The 24,270-nt window shown below is 38.1% G+C and overlaps 1 protein-coding gene across 1 annotated transcript in view; it reads right to left on the reverse strand.

Annotated features, from left to right (window-relative positions):
• LOC136880867 (myosin-3) overlaps window positions 1-24,270 on the reverse strand; it is a 299,781-nt gene that overhangs the window by 190,229 nt on the left and 85,282 nt on the right. The window contains exons 11-15 of the mRNA XM_067153408.2: window positions 15,364-15,471; window positions 10,569-10,679; window positions 5,634-5,741; window positions 5,387-5,494; window positions 2,356-2,463 (exon numbers count right to left, since the gene is read on the reverse strand). Of these exons, the coding sequence (XP_067009509.2) occupies window positions 2,356-2,463; window positions 5,387-5,494; window positions 5,634-5,741; window positions 10,569-10,679; window positions 15,364-15,471 (543 nt within the window). The remainder of the gene's footprint in view (window positions 1-2,355; window positions 2,464-5,386; window positions 5,495-5,633; window positions 5,742-10,568; window positions 10,680-15,363; window positions 15,472-24,270) is intronic.

Raw genomic sequence — 24,270 nt, forward strand, 5'->3', positions numbered from 1 at the left:
ACGACAACAAAGGTCCGAGCACAATAAAATAACATGAAACCATACAAATTACCAAAGGATGAAGTTACAACACTTACCAAAAGCAGCAGAGGAAGACGACTTAAGGCCGTGGAAGCTAATACTCAAGAAAATCGGTGACAGTGCTCCACCGAACGTGGCGAATGAAAACCAACACTTAAATGGAATTAAAGAACTTTAATTGAAAGGTAAATTGGAGGTAACGAATTAAATCTTTAAGTTGAGAAAACCTAGGTTTATTTTAAGAGGTAAAACCATAATCAGTAAATAAATCCAACGTAAAGTTGAAAAGGGTGAAAAGTAAATAACAATTAAAGATAATAAAATGAATCAGAAAATACCAGGTATAGTTTGGAAAAAATTAACTCATTAGTAATCAACAATTAAGGAAAATAGATATTCTTTAACAAATAATAAATTATAATTATTATGAAAACAACAAAAAAGAAAAGAAAAGGTTGACCTCCGTACCCTAATGTGATTTGAAAACAACAGTAAACAAGTCGACCTCCTTACATAAATACTAGCTTGAATAAGGTTAAAATAATATGTGATCGATCACGGATAATTAATTAATTAAAAATACCATACTCAGTTAACAAGGTTTTCAGTTAAATTGATTGTCAACGCGGCCGCTTCTCATTATTACCATAATTAATTCGTTCAATTTCCACCGAGGACAGTTTCCAAGATATATAGAAATTTTACATAGAAATTACACGACCACCCGGACAAAGAAAAGGTAAAACAACATTAAAGGGTGGCCAAAATTAATGAATGAACTTTTAAAACAGTAAACGATACACTCAACACAGAAATATATAATTCAAGATCCACACAGGCACCATGCGCCAGACTACATCAAAATCCTGACAACAATACTCCCACAAAACCGTTGCCAAGGTAACAACCAAACAAAAGCAACGCCTCCAAAAAAGAAGGAGGAAAACAGGCTAGAGAAATTAATTCACAGAAAATCCCAGGAGGGGGGGAAAGAAAACATACCCAACAAAGGGGAAAACAAATCACAGGAAAGCAAACAGAAACCCCAAAGAAAGTTAAGCCCGCTATCTTGGAGACTGTACCTTGGTTCACAAAGAAAGTTACAATTTAAGGTGCAAAAAAAAAACTTTTATTTTAATTTTAAATTAAATATCCCAATTCAGTTCACTGTGGACCTTCCACGTTAATGTGATTAGTTGCCGAAACTGTTTTTCAGACTTTCATAACCGCACACACCAATAAGTACCAATTTAACGACGAAGTTAAAATCATTATTATTATTATTATTATTATTATTATTATTATTATTATTATTATCATCATATTTCCTGAAATCGCCGAAAATACCAAAATCCTCTTCTGGACGACGCTTAAGATGTTTCAAACACTGGTACATACCTTTGGTGGTGAAGAAATTGTGAGAAATCCAAACCTGGCCATTGTTGAAGAAGAACGCCAGCACGAGGCCAGCAAACAAGACCTTGTTAGCAAGAATCCAGGAGAAATATAGTTGCAAAAATATAATCCAAGGAAATGGTAGGAGGTCTCCAACTAGTTCGACGGGGGTATATCCCCGTTAATCCTACATTCACGGTAGTTTTAAGATAATCCACCACTGCATGGCGTAACACACAATCACACTCCCGTTCATGATGGCTGCCCAAAGCGAACTGGCTCTCGCGTCAGGAAGCGAGGTGGAGGCAAGTCTACTTGGTAGCAGGCGGGCGCATGCGCAGTTATGCGCAACCATACACGAAGCCAGAACGATGGCGCGCTGCATACAGTAACTTAAAAAGGTATATTGGCGAAAAGCCGATTGACACAAATTTTCTATGGCACAAGACCAGTCCAAAAAGGTTATAAAGGGAGGCTCACACTACTTAATATTGTCTCAACACGACAGAACATTCTCAAAATGATATATTATTAATTATATATTATAAATAATATATTATTTAAATGCGAAATAGTTATCAACTGTGGTTTGATGGAGTCAAGTGTGAATTAGGGATAGGAAGATTTATGTTATGGGTCCAGCTGTTTACTACACATATATATGTATATTGCTCTTTCGCTTTTTTACCTTAAAAAAGAGAAAATACAGGAATATTCTAGAAACCTATGACCCAGTAGGAAAAATTATTTGCCTGCAACCGAAAAATCTGTTCATGTTAGAGTAGATAGTAACACAGTTAATCAGAGGAATAGTGCCTTGAGGTACTCCCAAAATTACAACAGTCCAACAGTGCATATAGTGTCAGTCTTTCATTTTGAGGTGCCAAGTTTTAGTGTTTCATTTGGACTTTGTTTGGTGTATTCACAATTAATACTTGCCTGGGCACTTAAATTACTTGCAGAAATGTTCATCGTATTGACCTTGTCCGAGAGATCTTTCTGCTTACGAGGGAGAATTTCCTGTTCCTTCTCTGTTGATAGCTCGATCTAGAAGAAATTGTACATATTCAGACTGTATTACTCAATTAGTACATAAGCCTGTCTTTATGAAAGGTAATTTAAAACGTGAAAGGAACACGTTAATAAATCATAGGGTCGAAAATCATAATTACTACAGTAGATGATGAAACTGAAAATCCACAGCCTGTTTCCAGTCATTCCACCAGGTCAGGAATGGAATGAAGCCCCCATCTAGCGGTGAGGATAGGAATTGTGCCAGCTGCCAAAGCCTGTCGCACTCCTGTGGGGCAATGATTAATGAAATGATATTGGAGAGTGTTGCTGGAATTAAATATGACAGGGAAAATTGGAGTACCCGGAGAAAAACCTGTCTTGCCTCTGCTTTATCCAGCACAAATTTGACATGGAGTGACTGGGATTTGAACCATGGAACCCAGCGGTGAGAGGCTGGTGCGCTGCTGCCTGCGCCTGCACCATATAAGCTCTTAGAGTAGATGATGTTAATGTTAAATTACTCAAGATTTTAGGGCTTTTCAATCGTCAAATTACTAACATTTCACCCCAGTGTGACAGGTGCATCAGCTGAATTGTCACACCTTTCCAAGACTGTATGAAAAGAGGACCTTTGGTCATCCTATGGATCACAAGACTATTCTACAAAGCTTCTTTCAGTTCAGTGATGATCATGCCAGTATCTCCTTTGATTCTATGTAACCAACGTGATCTTGGCCTTCTAGTTCCTTTATTGCCTAGTCAGGCTATCGTGCTATGGTAATGGAGTACCCTACAAAGCCAAGGGATGGGTGGCAGGAGATAATCTGATACTCTGCCTACGGGAGCCAACAGCTTCGGGCAGATATTTACTTTCAGTCGACGATGGTCCCTCAGTGCAGTAAATTACACTGAAACCCATCAGGTAGAATTTGTACTCCATATTAGGAGCAGTTACCAACACCCTCTTGATGGGGTGATAGAATTCATTCTATTTCATACTTTCTGGTATATTATAATAATGTTCCAATGTTACTTGCTTTACGTCCCACTAACTACTCTTTTATGGTTTTCGGAGACGCCGAGGTGCCGGAATTTAATCCCGCAGGAGTTCTTTTACGTGGCAGTAAATCTACGGACACGAGGCTGACGTATTTGAGCACCTTCAAATACCACCGGACTGAGCCAGGATCGAATCTGCCAAGTTGGGGTCAGAAGGCCAGCGCCTCAACTGTCAGAGCCACTCAGCCCGGCGGTATATTATAAACAATGTAAATTCTTCATGGTCCTACAGAAACTTTTATTATTATTTTATTGGTTCTTTAACTTACAAGGTTGCAAAGCTAATCAAAAACATGGAACATAAAAAGATTCAAAAAATTATATCCTGAAATGCCTGAAAGCTTGAAAGTCTAAGACTGTAAAGTATGATTAAAAGTTGATTAGAGTTTGGTTGGATTTTCCTTTTCTTAAAAGAAGAATAAAAAATGTAATCACTGGCCCTGTAAATTAAAATCATGCATATAAATCATTCCTTGGAACAGGATCATTTTAGAATGACGGAGTGTATGGAGTTTGTGACAATATTTGGAATTTTGGTTTGTAGGAAAAAGAGAGGGTATCATACACCATGCCCCCACTAGTAGACTGATCTCTTCAATGTTTTTGAGGTGATACTTGCTCTTATAGTAATGAACTGTAGGTTCATAAGCTTCTTTCTTTAAACTGTTGACCTCATCTGGCTGTTTGCCACGGATCTCAAATCACACAGTTCACCTTCTTTGTAAGCAACGATGTCAATTCATGCACTGCCAGTCCTGAAACTTCTTCATGCACATGGAAACCAACAGTTCTCAGACTCTTTGAGAGAATGGAGCTCACTGTATGGAGTCTCGAATTTCACTGAGCTGTTAGTTATAGTGTAAGCCATTTCTTTTCAGTTTTGACTCAGTTAACTTATAACTGTTAGCTTCTTCAGTCTGCCAAAACTAATTTAGGAATAAATGCACTTTAGAAAATACCAGAAAATGAAACAACATAATTAAAATAGAGTTACATGTTTCATTCTTGAAAGAATGTCCAGAGGCGATGTGTCCTAAGCGGACCAGTGAGAAGTGTTTCTTTAGTATAGTATAGTTATAACATTTTGACAATTTATTAGAAGAGTGGACACAGGTTTTAACATAAATGTTCTTTAAACTTCTCAAAATATTAATCAATCATTATATTTAAGAAATTAAAAAATTGTGATTTGATAGAATCCAACAAGTTTCTGTCATTCTATTTTAATTAAGTTGTTTCATTTTCAGGTTTAATCTGTTGTTCTTTCTCATGTATTTTCTAAAAGTAATCTAATAGTTATACACTTCATAGAGCTGTGCAATGATCACAGAAACCAAGGATATAGGAGTTTCAATCTTCTTGCGGCAATAGCAACAACGGCTAACACCTCAGCTCCTACCCGGCACAACCCTTAGTGCAGCCACATTACACTGCATCCTAAGTCCATCTCTCCATTCTGAGCTCAACAGACCCTTTATGAAAATCTACATAGTTGTCTCGATGGTGTATGAAAAGTTTCTGATCCAATTATCTGAAGTTGTTTAAAACAAACACCAATCTCACTGTTGGTATCCCTTATTTGAAGAATGTAGTTATCCTGTGCTCTTTTAGGAGTTTCTTAACCACCTATTTACTGAAGTACATCATCCCATTACATCCTGAAAAGCCAAAGACTTTGTATTTTCTATGGCTATAAACCATTGCATCAGGAGTATCCATTGGCAGTTTTTTGGTTTCTTTTAAAATGCCTTTGATCATTATGTCAGCATCCTCAACAAATTTCATAGGCATAGCTTTTAATGTCATTAGCTGAAATGTATAAATGAGGGATGGGCAGAAGGGAGAAGGAGAATGATTCTATTTGTCTCAATGATAAATATTATTAAGAGTGACTTACCTGTGCATAAAATTGACTGTCAGATATGTTCAAGCTCCTGGGAAAATCAGAACGAACTGCCAGTTTATGAGAAGAATTTTGCTGAGGGACAATAGTTGTTAGACCCATCTGTAAAGAACAACTCTACATATAGTTTTCTGACCACACTTAAGTTGAGTATGTATGATACCAGACTAGATTTTGAGAGACTCATATTTTCAAACTAACTGAGCTAGATATGCCATATAGGATGTGAAGTGTTACTTGCCTCTGTATTTACATTACTGGCAGAGAGGTTGAGACCTTCAGGTATGTCAGAGAGATCCTTCTGTTTGTGAGATAAATTATCTTGTTCCTCATCTGCAGCCAGCTCCATCTGAGGAGAAACAGAGGTTGATTATTTTTATGAGATAGAAACATCAGTACATGAAGATGTAGATTTTATTCTTGATCTTGTTTTCTGTCTTTGTTTATCCTTGTCTCAATATGTGACCCGTTCCATGGAAAGGACCATAAAGTTGGAATTTTCAATTTTGAGATGTTTAAGGTTCTAAACTTGGCATATGATACGGATCATTTTAAGAGGGTTCACGCTTCTAGGTGCAATATTTCAGAAGATATTAATTATTGGCTGTTGTAATTTTAAAAAAAGCATATTTTGAGGAAAAAATTACAGCATTCACTCATTTTCTTACCAAATGTACTAAGTATTTACGATATCGAGTGTAACTTACTTTGTCACATATGCATTTTACTGTCTTTAAGAGCAACATGATTTTGAATGTTGCTATTGATGCTTTCGCGGCCTGTACTTACAGACAGGCTTATGCCGTGTCAAGAAAATAAGGTGAAATTCTTTATGTTTTGCAGAGAACTTTGCTCTGTGTCTTCAGAAGAAAATCTTGACTGTTCACGAAAAAGGCTTCTCAAACAACATAAGCCCAAAAACCTATGGATCTACAATGTTGATCTTTTGTAGGTAAATATGCTGATTGATAAGGCAATCAAAGAGAAACCACAGACCAAGCAGAAGGTCAGCTGTCAGAGCCCTGCCCGAACCATAACATCGGACTGCTCTCAATTTCTACATAAAAGTGCGGATTGTCTTTCGCCCAGGAAAATAACATTACAACATTACAACTGTGCGAGCTGCAATAAACTGCACATTTGTCAGAGAACGTAATGTCCATTTGATCAACCACATGTGGGTAACAGGTGAATATCATTTGGCATGCATAGCACACATTACTCCATGTCACCATCACTCAACTCTTTAACTGAGGATGGGCAAAAACATGAAAGGTATAAGTCGTCCTACATGTGGCCTTAATTAAGGTACAGCCCCAGCATTTGACTGGTGTGAAAATGAGATACCATGGGTAAACCATCTTTAGGCATGCCGACAGTGGGGTTCGAACACACTATCTCCTGGATGCAAGCTCACAGCTGTACGCCCCTAACCGCGCGACCAACTCATCCGGTCGTACCAAATGTAACAGCCTGTCTGTATATTGGCGGAAAGTAGCTGGGGAGTTACAAAACTTTTTTCTTTAGCATGCCATTCCTCTGGTTCATAAATTTTTGATACTACTGGTACGTAACACACTGGTTCATCATAGCATTCGAGCTATTCAATCCCTACTCTGAGGCGCTGATTGGAATGAGCAGTGTGCACATTTAATGGAATAATGGCAGAGGAGTGTTCACAGCTGTCTGTGGCCTGGTCATTCCAGCACTGGAACTTTGGACTGTTAGATCGGCACCATAGTACTGTTCGTTAAAAGTGAGAAATGTGCGGATTTTCATTTGATCAAGTATTTTATATGATAACATTGCTTTTAATTGCTACATTCCTACTGACATTTTTGTAATGACCTATGTTGACTTCAGTTAGGAAAACCACAAAGACAGTCTTTCTAAGAATCCCGTAGCAAAGCACGGGTACATCAGCTAGTAATTAATAATAATGCAAGTTGCCTTCAAGTCAAGATGTGGTCACTTACTGTGTTAAGGGACTTTCTATAAAATTAATACCGTATTTACCCGAATAATCCTCGCCGTTGAATAATGCCCGCACCCTCATTTTAGAAAGGCTCATATTGAAAAAAATGAAACGAACTAAAATTCCTTCCATCGAAAGAGTAACGTACGCATAAACAAACATTTCGTATCACTCCGCGAGGTGCACGTGGTCTTTACGCAAATATGAACTTGCAAATTTACGGATACAGCTGCTTTGCTTGAGATGATAAAAATACATTATCACTGCTATGAAATACATTTTCCATGAAAATGAGCAAGTAGGCCTACGTTTTTTCATCCAGTTATATCTTGAATTCCAAAGCGATGGCCTATATTTTTTGTGGGCTTAAAAGTTTTCTGAAAGTCCAAATTAATTTTTAACATCAAACCCCAAGAGTGCTGAGGGAAATTTTTGAGATATTAAAGAAGGTAAATGGAAGTTGAGAGAAATGAAAGGCGAAGCGCAGAGAACATAACAACACGAAAGTGTAAACATTTTTTCATCCAGTTATATCTTGAATTCCAAAGCGATGACCTATATTTTTTGTGGGCTTAAATGTATCCTGAAAGTCTAAATTAATTTTTAACACCAAACCCCGAGAAAGTGTTGAGGGAAATTTTTGAGATATTAAGGAAGCTAGATGGACGTGCCTGTTTCAATGCCATAGGCTATTTGCCATTTTAATACTGTACATATCAAATATTGTTGTATGCAGAACATTTTTATTGAAATCATCGAGGTCCGTCACTGGCTTCTTCCTCTTAGGGTTTCTCCCTGGCGACCTGAACACTGCATTATTTTTATTTCCGTAGCTTGTTTTATCCTCTGTACTGTTTGCAGGCCGATACCACACGCGAGTGCAGCCTTCTTTTGAGGCGTGGCAACATGGCATTCCTCACCTTCCCTACCTCTGAACGCCTGCTGCTGCATGCTTACAAAATACAAATACACTCGCCTGTTGATACAATACTTGTCTTTTTGCTCTTCCTGGATCCATCGTACACACGCAAATAATTCCCTAAATTCGTTAATTACAATATTTACAAATAAAACTCGAAACATTCACTTGTGACCCGCATAAACAAGTATTTCTTACTGAAAGGATTCTATTGGCTCTGTGGAAAACACGTCATACTACAAAGCGCATGAATTTTAGTGCCCAACCCTCTTCAAACCGCCTTTCCGGCTGCGTTCTAATCAACTCTAGAATCCTCTACTAAATTACTTTGAAGTTCTTCACACTCCATGTCTAAAACACTTCTCACACGTGGTCTCTTTTTACTGGACAGTAACAAGACTGGTAGTGGATAATTCTTTTCGTGCAATGTAAACACTTGAAATTGACACACCGGCGAAATCTGATGTTAGTTTTGCAATACAGTAAAACCTCGTTAATTTGAAGTCTTTGTAGTACAGAAATCGGACTTCCAATTACGTGACTTCGAATTAACATCCATCTTGTAATTCAGAAATGCCAAGCCTCGCCAATTTTCTTGGTTTCTGCTTTTCTGCGTACTGCCTGCTACGTGATATTGCGGCGTTCTTTAAAATGCTGAATACAAAAGAATTAAGATTTCACTCCATTTTCAACTATGAAACACACTATAGACACACTGAAGTGAGTGAAAGTGTGGAAAGCTACCCCCACATGTTCCGGAAGACGCGTTCTATTGTGACGCAGAGAAATTTTGAATTTAAATTACTCTGTAAAATACGGTACTATTTAAAAAAAAAAAAGTAAAGTCAGTTTAGAATTAAAAGTCTGAATTGTTTTCCGTTTAAATATGATATATGGGGACAGTTTCCTTCCATCTACGGTTGCACAAAGCATAACTGTACACTCAGCATCAAAAACTAGGTGAGCCAGGAGCGCGTTGGCAACCTTGTTGCAAATGAAACCCGCACCCCAATTTCGTGGCTCGAATTTTTTAAAAAAATATGGGGGGATTATTCGCATAAATATGGCAATTTACAAAATGTCTACACATTACTTTTCATTATGGGTTAGTGTAAAGGGACATTTTGTCCATCCCCCAGGTACGTTATCATAATTAATCTCACAATTTTCACTGTATATTTTACTTCCACTCACATTTGACCCTGCCACTGTTGGAATTTCAACTTGATAACAAGTGTAAAGCCTCTGTGGCTCAGACAGCAGCACGTCGGCCTCTCACGGCTGGATACCATGGTTCATATCCCGGTCACTCCATGTGAGATTTGTGCTGGACAAAGCGGAGGCGGGACAGGTTTTTCTCTGGGTACTCCGGATTTCCCTGTCATTTTCATTCCAGCAACACTCTCCATTATCATTTCATAGCATTTAACGGTCATTAATAAATCACCTTGGGAGTGGCGACCCCATTGTACTAATAGCCTATATATATGGTTCATTCATTACATCCCTGATCCGGTCAATGACTGGAAAAGAGGTTGTAGGTTTTCATTCAACAAGTGTCAAAGTGAATCAGGAAAAGGAGGCAAGGAATACCCCAGAAGCTAAATTCATTCCTTATGTCTCCATGGGGTGTGAGAACTGGATGGAGGTCAATGATCCACTGCCAAATTCAGAACTCTCTTGGCAAAGGTAACAGAAGAAGAATAAGAACAAGAACAAGAAGAAGGAGGAGGAAGAAGCTTATTACTTGACACTTGTGACTTTGATACATCATTTTATCCTATTACATTATGCCCCATTATTTCAAAACACAAATCCATCCATTTTGATGTTCATTAAGCATTATTTCTTAATATGGCTTAACATTAAGTGATCCACTATCTTTATCAAATCTGAACTGACAATAATTACTGAGTTAGTGAGACTAGCACACATATGTCATTAGAATTTTATTGTCACTTAAGAAGTGCTTATATTGAACACTTAGGGACACAAGCAGCAATATGAACTTTATCAAATGTTTAAAACGTTAACTTATTTCCATTTTTAAGTCTCACAATTTATACTGCAATGCAGAATTGAGTTAGGCAGGCATATCATCTTAGAACAAAATGTAAACTAGTCTTATGTTTACTTAGTGATAATTCTTTTTTTTTTTTTTTAAGGGGTTAATATTCTTCCCTGGATCGGATGGGATGGAAAAATCCCCCTTATCTCCCCTATTAATTCAAATGCTGGATGAATACCACAAAGTATGAGAAATATTCCCATGTCTAATTCACCTGTGCAGCTAAGTTCTTAGGAGACATATTCAGATTGTGCAGCACATGAATATGATCCTCTTGTTTATTAGTAGATGAATTATCATGTTCCTTTCCTGATGTCAGCTCCATCTAGGAAGAAAAGATAGTAATTAATTTTAATATTGCCAAAAGATTATAGAGTCCCTAAGCTATTAAGTCAAATATAGAGGGTAGGTGTCAATCTTGTCTCTAAATGGAACACAGGAAGAGATGTTAGTAGAGTGTACATGAGTGAAATTAAATTCTTGAGAAGGGGAACAGGAGATGAAAGAAGAGACAGAGTGAGAAATGAGAAGGTTAGGGAAGTACAGAGAAAGAGTGAAAATACAGAAAAATGGTATGGTAAGATGGTATAAGCATATCAAACAAATGGAGAACTCAAGGACACCCAAAAAATGCATGAGATGGAAGTAGGTGGCATGAGCCTGAGGGGAAAACTGAGAGATGGATGGCTGAAGAGAGTGAAGGACTGTGCAGAGAAGATTAAAGCAGAGAGCTGGTGGAATATCAGCAAACAAACGAGAGGTTCATGTTACACACACACTAAAACAGAGCATAGACACATACATACATACATACATTATCATTATAGACTGTTATGCCTTTCAGCGTTCAGTCTGCAAGCCTCTGTGAATTTACTAAACGTCGCCACAGTCCTCGATTTGCAACTAGTGTTGTGGCCTCATTTAGTTTTATACCTCTTATATTTAAATCGTTTGAAACTGAGTCTAACTATCATCATCTTGGTCTACCTCTACTTCTCTTACCCTCCATAACAGAGTACATTATTCTCCTAGGTAATGTATCCTCCTCCATTTGCCTCATATGATCCCACCACCAAAGCCAGTTTATGCGTACAGCTTCATCCATCGAGTTCATTCCTAAATTAGCCTTTATCTCCTCATTCCGAGTACCCTCCTGCCATTGTTCCCACCAGTTTGTACCAGCAATCATTCTTGCTACTTTCATGTCTGTTACTTCTAACTTATGAATAAGATATCCTGAGTCCACACAGCTTTCGCTCCCGTAAAGCAAAATTGGTCTGAAAACAGATCGATGTAAGGATAGTTTCGTCTGGGAGCTAACTTCCTTCTTAAAGAATACTGTTGATCGCAACTGCGAGCTCACTGCACTAACTTTACGACACCTTGATACAATCTCACTTACTATATTACCATCCCGGGAGTACACACAACCTAAATACTTGAAATTATCGACCTGTTCTAGCTTTGTATCACTAATCTGACATTCATTTCTGTTGAATTTCTTACCTACTGACATCAATTTAGTCTTCGAGAGGCTAATTTTCATACCATACTCATTGCACCTGTTTTCAAGTTTCAAGATATTACACTGCAGGCTTTCAGCACAATCTGCCATTAAGACCAAGTCATCAGTATAGACCAGACTGCTTACTACATTTCCACCTAACTGAATCCTTCCGTGCCATTTTATACCCTTCAGCAGATGATCCATGTAAACTACGAACAACAAAGGTGAAAGATCAGAGCCTTGTCTAATCCCTGTAGGTACCCAGAACCAAGAACTCATTCTACCATCAATTCTCACTGAAGCCCAATTGTCAACATAAATGCCTTTGATTGATTTTAATAATCTACCTTTAATTCTATAATCCCCCAGTATAGCGAACATCATTTCCCTCGGTACCCTGTCATGTGCTTTCTCTAGATCTACAAAACAAACACAACTGCCTATTCCTCTCGTAGCATTTTTCAATTACCTAGCGCATACTGAAAATCTGATCCTGACAGCCTCTCTGTGGTCTGAAACCATACTAGTGTTCATCCAACTTCCTCTCAACCACTGATCGCACCCTCCCTTCCAAGATGCCAGTGAATACTTTGCCTGGTACACTAATCAATGAGATACCTCGATAGTTGTTGCAATCCTTCCTGTTCCCTTGCTTATAGATAGGTGCAATTACTGCTTTTGTCCAATCTGAAGGTATCTTACCAACACTCCATGCTAATTTTACTACTCTATAAAGCCATTTCATCCCTGCCTTCCCACTATACTTCACCATTTCAGGTCTAATTTCATCTATTCCTGCTGCTTTATGACAAAGGAGTTTATTTACCATCCTTTCCACTTCCTCAAGCATAATTTCACCAACATCTTTTTCCTCCTCCCCATGAGTTTGGCTGTTCGCAACACCTCCAGGATGATTTCCTTTCACAATGAGAAGATGTTCAAAATATTCCCTCCACCTTTCCAGTGATTCCCTGGGATCTATTATGAGTTCACCTGAATTACTCAAAATACTGTTCATTTCCTTTTTCCCCTCCCTTCCTAAGATTCTTTATTACTGTCCAGAAAGGTTTCCCTGCTGCTTGACCTAGCCTTTCCAGGTTATTACCAAAATCTTCCCACGACTTCTTTTTGGATTCAACAACAATTTGTTTTGCTCTGTTTCTTTCATCTACGTACAAATCCCTGTCTGCCTCGGCCCTTGTTCAGAGCCATTTCTGATAAGCCTTCTTTATATGTTTACAAGCTGCTCTCACTTCATCATTCCACCAAGATGTTCACCTTTTCCCATCTTTGCACACAGTTGTTCTTAGGCATTCCTTTGCTGTTTCTACTACAGCATCCCTGTATGCCACCCATTCACTTCCTACATCCTGAACCTGCTTACTGTCTACTGTTCGAAACTTCTCACTAATCATATCCATGCATTTCTGTCTAATTTCCTTGTCCTGGAGATTTTCTACCATTATTCGCTTACAGACTGATTTCACTTTCTCTACCCTAGGCCTAGAGATACTTAGTTCACTACAGATCAGATAGTGGTCCGTATCATCGAAAAATCCCCGGAAAACTCATACATTTCTAACAGATTTCCTGAATTAGAAGTCAGTTAAGATACAGTCTATTATGGATCTGGTACCCCTAGCCTCCCATGTGTAGCGGTGAATAGCGTTATGCTTGAAGAATGTATTCGTAACAGCTAAACCCATACTAGCACAGAAGTCCAGCAAATGCTTCCCATTCCCATTAGCTTCCATATCTTCCCCATATTTACCAATCACCCTTTCATATACTTCAGTTCTATTCCCAACTCTCGCATTGAAATCGCCCATTAGCACTATTCTATTCTTGCTGTTGACCCTGACCACGATGTCACTCAATGCTTCATAAAACTTGTCAACTTCATCCTCATCTGCACCCTCACATGATGAATACATGGAGACAATTCTAGTCCTAATTCCTCCAACTGACAAATCTACCCACATCATTCGCTCATTTACGTGCCTAACAGAAACTATGTTGTGTGCAATGGTATTCCTGATATAGAGCCCTACCCCAGACTCTGCCCTTCCCTTTCTAACACCCGTCAAGTACACTTTATAATCTCCTATCTCTTCCTCGTTGTCTCCCCTTACCCAAATATCACTTATTCCTAGAACATCCAGATGAATCTTCTCTGCTGACTCAGCTAGTTCTGCTTTCTTTCTTCCATAAGCCCCATTAATATTGATAGCTCCCCATCGAATTCCATTTCGTTCGCCAAGTTGTTTCCAAGGACTCCCTCGTCTGTTGAATGGGAGTGGTACTCCGTTACTACCATAGGTCCAAGGCTTGCTTAAAATGTTCTGAGCTCGGTAAATTCATGAAGCAGAATGCTACAATACTTGCTCATAGTCCAAGTGAGGATCTCTCCTCTAACAGGTTATGGACCACGGGTGAATTGTATAGTCCTAGCCGCCTGAGCACAAGGAGGGCCATGACTCAGAATATGTCTAAGATGCCCACTCCCATTCCATAGCAAGTGGTATCCCGACTCTCAGGACCACTTACTAGGCCACTCTGCCGTTGCCCATGGTTCACGAACTAAGACATGACTACAGTAACCCACACCATGAACAGAGCTGGTGAAATGACAGGAAACAATGAAGAGGTTCATGTTCCAAATAGACTGGAACAGAGTGTCTCAGAGAATTGGTGAAATGACAGGTACAATGAAGATGCTCATACTGCAAACAGACTGGAACAGAGTGCCACATAGAATTGGTAAAATGACAGGATACAATGAAGATGTTCATATTTCAAACAGACGGGAACAGAGTGCCACATAGAATTGGTAAAATGACAGGATACAATGAAGATGTTCATATTTCAAACAGACTGGAACAGAGTGCCACATAGAATTGGTAAAATGACAGGATACAATGAAGATGTTCATATTTCAAACAGACTGGAACAGAGTGCCACATAGAATTGGTAAAATGACAGGATACAATGAAGATGTTCATATTTCAAACAGACTGGAACAGAGTGCCACATAGAATTGGTAAAATGACAGGATACAATGAAGATGTTCATATTTCAAACAGACTGGAACAGAGTGCCACATAGAATTGGTAAAATGACAGGATACAATGAAGATGTTCATATTTCAAACAGACTGGAACAAAGAGTCACATCCTGACATCCTGAATCTAAAATATCTGCTATATCTTGCTGGAATCCTGCAAGTTGAGCCTCACTGGATCAGTGTAGCCATTTTCAACACGTGTTACTCATACAAGACTTGGCAAATCACTCCTGGATTAACTCGAGAGGGAAGTAAAAGGATCACAGTCAAAGTCAGTGTAATCAAAGTACATGTTACAAACTTTTCCTGAAATTTGTATGTGAATCTTTATTTCTCAGATGTGCCTTATACTTTCTCTTTGGTGCATTAAAATGCATCTTAATGAAGTCATATTTACTTGAAGAGAAAGATGTCAGGGCCAGCTATCATCTTACTCACCTGTTCATTTGTGTTACTGGCCGAGAAGTTCATATTTGAGATCAGGACAAAGAGATCCTTCAGTTTATCAGGTATCTTCTGTAGTTCCCAATTTGCAGCCATCCCCACCTGAGAAATAAACACAGTATTAAGTTTAATACTCTCCATGGAAGGGAATGTACGTATGGTGTACCCTTGTTTCTTCATAAGTCATGGCTGAGTTAAGGTCTTAGAAAGAGAAAGAGAAATATTATTATAATAATTATTATGGCAGTTTACACAAAAGTAAGACACACACAATTTATTTTATTTATTTATTTATTTATTTATTTATTTATTTATTTATTTATTTATTTATTTATTTATTTATTTATTTGCATCTTTATTAAGTGGCTAAGTTAGCACTCTTGGCCCTCTCTTACACTTAACCACATACAATTTTTTTATTTTTACAGTATTAGTCTAAAATATCACTGTAATCAATTATGTTAATGAGATATGTAAGTCAGATAAGGAATTACAATAATACAATTAATTAAGGTTACTACTGATGAAAAATTATAGGATAAATAGAGAGTGGATAACAAAAAAAATATATGAACTTATGACCTAAAGAATATATCTACAACTAGCTTAAAGGAAAACTTATTCAAATACAAGGCTAAAATAAGTTAACTGAATATTAGTATGTTACAGTCTAAGTGTACTAAAATCGATGTTATTATGTAGTCTATTTCTACGAACAGTCTATAGCCTTAAATGAGAGTAGTAAGAACGGAAATGGGATAGCCTAAGAACTTAAATCTAGTACGTAATTTTTGGTTTCATTCACTCGTCATTCACTCTTACATTCATTCGAGTCAACTGTATGTACTCTGGAGGAATTTATGGTAGGCTGTTTTAAATGTCCTAGATGAGCAAGACTTTTTAATATCTTCCAGGATCATATTCCATAACCTCGAAGCAGAGACCAGGAATGAATGGCTGTAGGTATTTGTTCGATGCGGTGCTATTTCAAGTAGTGATCCGGAATGAGTGTTAATTTCGTGGAACGAAGAAAGAGGCCTAAAATTGGACGATAGATAGGTGGGGCTGTTTGAAGAAAGCAACTGATAGACAAGGGCCATTTGGTGCGTTTTTCTACGGTCATTTAAACGTATCCATCCCAACTTTTTGTAGTATGGTGTTATATGTGCATCATGTCGGAGCTGGAAGGCATATCAAATGCAAGAGTTCTGTACACATTGTAGCTTTGTTGCTTGTTCATAGGTTAGGTCAGTCAAACTGTCACAGTAGTCAAAGATTGGAAATAGAAGTGTTTGTATGAGTTTTAATTTAAGGTCCAGTGGGAGAACATTTTTATGGTGCTTCAAAGGATAAATAGATGCATGTACTTTTCTACACACATTAGTTATATGCTCATTCCAGGTCAGAGTCTCATTTAAGGTGACCGCGAGGTTTGTAACAATCTTGGAGTATGGCACTTCGGTATCATCAATGGTAATTGGAGAAGGATTGTGATTACTATTTAGAACACACAGTAATTTTTTTGTGCCCAATTATTATGCTTTGGGTCTTTCATGGGTTGATGAGTAAGGCATTGTTCTTGGCATATGCTGTGAGTCGTCGTAGGTCTGTATTCATATGCTGGATCGCTTCACATATACTATCTACACTGGTATGGTAATATACCTGTAGGTCATCAGCATACAGATGGTATTTACAGTGGACAAGTGGGGATGAAATATCATTGATATGCAGGCTGAATAATAAAGGTCCCAGCACAGGTCCTTGAGACACGCCTGATAATCTGATTGCCCATTTGGACGTAACATCATTTACTGAGACACACCGACGACGATTTGTGAGGTAGGATATAAAGAAATTGAGCGCATTCCGGTCGACGCCAAGGGAGTGCAATTTTGAAAGGAGTATTTGTATGTTCACTGTATCAAATGCACTGCTAAAATCAAGGAGCGTGAGTACCATCACCTGCCGCTTATCCATAGCAAGCCTGATATCATCTGCTACCCGAAGGAGTGCTGTCGTACTGTGGCCCTTCCTGAAGCCAGATTGCAACGGGTCTAGTAGTGAATGATTTGTGATATACTCAGTTAGTTGCTCGTGAATTAGTCATTCAAGGGCTTTCGCAAGTGGAGGGAGTATTGACATAGAGCGGTAGTCTGATGGATAATTTGATGTGGTTTTCTTTAATACTGGAATCACTACAGCATCCTTCCAAATGTCTGGAAAAGTTCATGAATTTATACAGTAATTGAAGATTTGAGTAATGATCGGTAATACTGCGCCGATGACATTTTTTATGAAGCCTATTGGAATATGATCTGCTCTTTTCGCTTGAGATTTAATGGAATTTAAGATTTGTTTTACTTCATTTAAATTGACAATTCGCAGTGAGAATGCTGGTTCAATATTCAAGTAATTACCATCTTTGTGTAACGAGATTCCGGATTGGGGTCGAGTTTCTTTGATATGTTTACCAGTGAAATGAGAGTTAGGTGCGTCCAACGATATTGTTGGAATATGAGGTTCTTTAATTTTTCCTATTCCTATTGAATGTAACTGATTCCACGCATTAACTGTATTGAGAGTTTTGGTTTGATTTCTGATATATTTAAATTTACTGTTTCTAATTAATTGTTTTGTTTTGTTTCGTAGACGACAGTACTGTTCGAAATCAGTTTGCTCTTTTGTTGCTCTGTACCGGCGAAACAAAGCATCGCGGCAGGCCATTGTTGCTTTTATCTCAGTGTTTAACCACGGAGCAGGAGAGCGAGTAACCCTTGCCTGCAGAACGGGAGCATGATTGTCATAGAGTCCTAACAATAAGGAGTTAAATCGATGTACTTTCAAATTCATGACGTGCAATTGTCATATGTCATCCCAAGGCAAATTATATGCGTCATATTGTAGTAGAGTTAAGTCTATATTTTTCATGTCTCTGTAGTTTATATACTTAGCTTTACACTTCGGCACCCGCAGTGAGTAGCACAGATAGATAAGATCGTGTGTAGAGATACCAGGGGCAGAGATTTGTCTGTGCTTGACAGCCTTATGGGGATTATTTGTCACTAAGTAGTCAATTAGAGTGTGGGTTGAGCCGTTACGTGTGTGTCATGATCAGTTGCGTCTAATGGTAAGATGGTCATGTCCATTGAAATGATCAGTCTGCGAATTCGGTCCGAGTCGCTAGTCTGAGTCAGGATATTTATGTTAAAATCACAGAGGATTATGTGTTCGTAACCTGGTATAAGTTTCACCAGATCCGCTTCTATATTACTTACCTTGGGTGGCTTATATACGACTACTATTAACACTTTCTGGTGGTTGACAATCGCCTCAAGGAACATATATTCAGTATGCGGAGTGTCATTGGGGGAAGATTTACAGATTATTTTGCTCTTAATGTCGTCTCTACAGTACACTGAAACACCACCGCCTCGTTTACCTGCGCGGCCATTCCTGTATAAAGTATACCCATCAAATTTTACAAGCACGGAACTGATACTGTTAGTTAACCAACTTTCACTCAGACTGATTAAATGCATATTTGTATCAGTAATTATAGAACAGACTTCGTCAAAGTGATAGACAGTTAATGTGGCAACATTGCAGGGTTCTAGGAAACTGTGACAAGGCATGTTTCAATAGGATTCCTGTGGGCTCAGGTTGGTGTAAGGGAGCTACTGGTGATTGTGAAAGAGGGTTGTCATTTTCTTGGAATACGTCCGGGTCAATGGCATGCAGGAATTCCTCATCCGCTACAAGCACAGGCTCATTAGTCTTAGCCATTATCATGTATAACTAAAGAAACACTTACCGAGAATTTCCCAGGTACATTCGCTGACTCAATTCACACACACACAAATATATACACATGAAAACTACTGAACATTTTAAGACTTAAACCTTAATTCACTGTTACACCTGCTGAGTTTAGAGTTCTGTTCAAGTCACCTACAGTACTAATATATTCTTTCCTTCCATTATAACACTACTATGCGTCCTTCGACTGTCTATACCCGCTTATGCCCTAGGATATCTCTAGCTCTGTTTAGAATCTGTTTCCGGATACTCGTAAGCGAACAGTTTTCACAGCCATATGCCCAGTTGGTCCAGCCACTGTATGGCCTGTGTAGATCTCTCCACAAAGTTCTTTGTGGGAGATCAAAACAATATCCAAGATGAAATTCTAAAAGAATTTAATTGTATTAAGTCCACATGTTCAATACACGTTTGCCGTTTGATAAATGGTCTGTCTAAAAAGCTACATAGGACAGGTTTTGACCTAGCCTAGAGGTCATCATCAGCTAAAATAACATAAAGAAGAAAGACATACACAAAAAATAGTGATACATAAAAACACTTGAGGTAAAATACAATCAAGAAATGCAATGGAAAACTATGTTTTAAAATGTACATAGCTTCAATCTTAAAATACACTCAACAAAAAGCAATGGAAATCTGTGTTTAAAATGTACATAGCTTCAAACTTGGACGAATTTAGTTGTAAGTGTGTGTCCAACCATATTTAATACAACTATTTGAATTTGAATTTGCATTCCAATGCAAAAATTTGAATAAAATATAACATACGAGGGTCGAGTCATAAGTCATGGCAACTATTCTTTTTTCTCTTGCGAACAGGAGACAACATGGAAAATCTAAGATATGCATTTGGAAATATAGGGTATGTACTTATGCATAGTGCCTGAAGACAAATTCTGACTTCAGGAGATTCTTGTAGGAAAGTGACAGAACACAGGCCATTGGTAAACATTGTTTTATTGTGATATAGACCGCAAATACACAAGACTACATACAAAGGACAGGTCTCCACCAGTTACAGACCTTCAAATAATCACCCAAGGCATCCACTGTGCATTGCCAGCGGTGGAGCAGGCGCTGAATACCATTCGCTGCATGTGTATCGCTAACATGTGACACCTCTCTCCGAAATGCTGTTACGATGTCCTCTTTGTTAGCAAACCATTGTCCACATAATGGCTTCTTGACTTTGGAGATTAGACCATAGTCATATGGGCTCAGATAAGGCGAATAAGGCGGGTGTGGAAAAACCTCCCATTCCCACCGTTGACGACTTCCATTTTGTGACGCTCTCACTCACATACTGAAATTGGGGGCATGCTTAGACCCACACTGTTGTTTACATACACCATCTAGTGGCATCATATGCAAGTACATACCACACATTTCCAAGTGCATATCTTAGATTTTCCGTGCTGTCTCCTGTTCGCGAGAAAAAAAATAGTTGCCATGACTTATGACTCCACCTAAGTATATATCAGCGGAAATAAATACTGTATATATTACACAAGGATTTCACAACAATGAAGAAAACAAGATACTAAATGATAAAATAACTACACTACAATTTTACTCAGGTGTCTACTAATTTTAATTTAAAGTTAAAAACTTCGTGATTGTTCCATATTGAATAGAGAAAATAAGATGTACAATATTATAGGGAAGGATCCACCTTTCAATACTCCGTAGTAAAAAGTAGTTACAACCTGTTTATTGGGACCGGTTTCAACACACTTAGAGTGTCATCATCAGCCAATTAGCGAAGATCTTAAAATAACTAACATATTGAACACAGGCAAAATATTAACTTTGTATCACATCGTAGCAATTCAGTTACTGTTCAAAACACAATAATCACAGTCAAGAGAGTAAACAGAACATCACTATCTTGCGCCGAAAACAAATATATTTGAAGTTCATAAGCAGATCAAGTATGCACTTATGTAAAGTCGTTGCTAGGCAGGTCTTGTAGGCATTTGTTTCTCCGGCCGAAGAGTAAAAGGTGACGTGAATGAAGTCTTAGGAAAACAGTGTAGGATTTAATTTCTTCAAAATCAAAGTGGATATATAGGTTTTAAAATAATTTAAAACGTTAAAAAAGAATAAAGCCAAATAAAAATATATTAAAAATGGGAAGAAATAATGAAAGAAATACGAGGTTCAACTCGAAACAACTTGCCGTAGTAATTGATAAAGAAATTATAAATAGAGAAAGGGGGTGGGGAACGTTTATTAGAGGGTGGTGATGGTGGTTATTGTTATTAGAGGAAATACAATTGGGCAACAATCCTTTATATAACACTAATTCGAGGAAAAAAGAGGAAGAGAACCGACACTTCGAAAAATGAAGATATCGGTTAAAGGAAGACAAGGGCCACGAAGGGCGTGAAAATGAAAGAATCCCTAGCCCTCCCAAACCTAATAGCATCGGGGTCGGAAAAGAACAAGAGTTGACCAAGGGAGGTCGGAAAGGATAGATGAAAGTGAGGAGCCTGGCACAAGTAAGTGGAAGCAATGCCAGGACTCAGCTAAGGGTCCCGTGGTCGCCAACCCACGCTCCGAAGTTCAGAGCCCCTGGGGGATGGAGGGTGGGAAGGAAAGAAAAATGGAAGGGATCCGATACTTCGAAAAATGAAGATATCAGCCAAAGGAAGACAAGGGCCACGAAGGGCATGAAAATGAAAGACTCCCTAGCCCTCGGAAACCTAATAGCGTTGGGGTCGGAAAGGAACAAGAGTTGACCAAGGGAGGTCGGACAGGATAGATGAAAGTGAGGAGCCTAGCACAAGTAAGTGGAAGCAATGCCAGGACTCAGCTAAGGGCCCCGTGGTCGCCAACCCACGCTCCGAAGATCAGAGCCCCTGGGGGATGGAGGGTGGGAAGAAAAGAAAAATGGAAGGGATCTGATACTTCGAAAAATGAAGATATCAGCCAAAGGAAGACAAGGGCCACGAAGGGCGTGAAAATGAAAGACTCCCTAGCCCTCGGAAACCTAAAAGCGTCGGGGTCGGAAAGGAACAAGAGTTGACCAAGGGAGGTCGGACAGGATAGATGAAAGTGAGGCGCCTGGCACAAGTAAGTGGAAGCAATGCCAGGACTCAGCTAAGGGCCCCGTGGTCGCCAACCCACGCTCCGAAGTTCAGAGCCCCTTGGGTGGGGAGGGGGGAACTAAGGAGGATCAAGGGGGGTGTTGCGGAAGGGGGAAGTAGCATGAGAGGGTATTGTGTAAATTGTGAAAGATTGATTCCTTATTTGTTGACTTCAGGTTATTTAAAAAGGAGATGAGAAAATCGAAAAGGGCATTGGGTTTCTCAGAAATATCATTCAGATTAAGATTTGGATTGAAAAACTGGTCAAGGTGTATAAAACAGTTTTCGGTGATGTCTAGGAGAGGGCCTTTATTTAGAGTGCTGAGAATTTCAATATCCTGGTTTATTGTAGTGAAAGCATGTTTTGTGTCATGTATGTGTTGTCCCACTGCCGAAAATCTGTTGTGCTTTATTGCATTAACGTGTTCAAAGTACCTAATTTTGAAGTTGCGACCAGTTTGACCTATGTAAGAAGAATTACAGTCGTGGCACTTAAAACGGTATACACCTGATTTAGAAAAGATACTTGTTCTATTTAAGGAGTAGGAGTTATGTAATAATTCAAGGTTTCTATTATTAGTTCGAAAAGAAATCATGGTATTGTGTTTTTTGAAGACATTAGCTATACTATAGGTGTTTATATTGAATGTGAATGTGGTGTAAGCAGCTGGTTTGGGAATATCTTTTAAGAGTGTTGTGTTAGGGCGGTGTCTAAATTTGTTAATGATTTGTTCAATAAAATAAGGATTATAACCGTTAAATTTGGCAATAGAGCGGATGATGTTTAGTTCTTTATTTCAGTTTTCCTTTGATAGCGGAATTTTGAAGGCGCGGTTAACCATACTGTTGTATGAAGCACGTTTATGTGACTGTGGGTGAAAAGAGTCTTGTTTTATGGTATTAGCTGTATGTGTGGGTTTTCTATAAATCATATATGATAATGAGGAAGGTAATCTGTTTATTGTTATGTCTAGAAAATTAATTGATTTGTTTGATTCTGTTTTAAGAGTGAATTTAATATGTGGATCAATTTTATTGAGGCTATTAAGAGTAGAAGCTGCATTGAAAACTCTATCATCCAGTTTAACAAATGTGTCATCCACATATCTAGCCCAAAATAATACATGTTTAAAGTCGTCATTGTTATCAATGAAACTGTGTTCTAAAAAGTCTAGGTATATTTCTGCAAGGATCCCCGAGGCTGGAGAACCCATAGCCAAACCATCTTGTTGATAAATTATATTGTCGAAGATGAAGAAGTTGTTAGTAACTACTAATTTTAAGAGGGTCATAAAATCATTAATTTCAAGTTTGCTTAAGCAACTATATGTATTTAAGTTATTTTCAATAATAGGAAATAATTTTTTGATATTAATACTGGGATACATATTGACAATATCGAAAGAGTGTAGAGAATGGTGTGGTTGGATTTTAAAGTTATTTAATTTCTCAACTAGTTCTATGGTGTTTTTTACAGACTTATTTGATAAAAATTTGTAATTATTCTTAAGAAATTTATGAATGAATTGTGCTAATTTGTAAAGTGGGCTGGGTCTGTAATTAATAATTGGTCGAATAGGGACGTCAGTCTTATGAATTTTAGGGAGAGAATTAGCGGTTGGTAGGCCTGGATTCATGCTTAATAATTTTGTTTTTTTCATGTTCAGTAAATAAGAAAGAAGAGTTCTTAAGGGTTTGTTTTAGGAGACGTTGAATTTGTTTCAGCCACCTGTTGTAAACTTATCCAAAACAATCCTAGATGATAATGATAACTTAATCCTATCAAAAGGCCCTAAACATAACTGGCCTAACTTAAATAAAAATAACAGTGTTTTTAATACAATCACTGAATCTGAATTAGCTATCAAAAAAATGCCTTTAGAACTACATGACGAAATTAGACTTGATGTAAAAAGGAAACTTAATAAGATTTACACATCTAATGATAATAGCAACACTGTTCCCTTTGTTGAACGTAAACACATTCTTA

Source organism: Anabrus simplex, chromosome 9, assembly GCF_040414725.1.
Source record: "Anabrus simplex isolate iqAnaSimp1 chromosome 9, ASM4041472v1, whole genome shotgun sequence".
NCBI classification, from domain to species: Eukaryota; Metazoa; Arthropoda; class Insecta; order Orthoptera; family Tettigoniidae; genus Anabrus; species Anabrus simplex.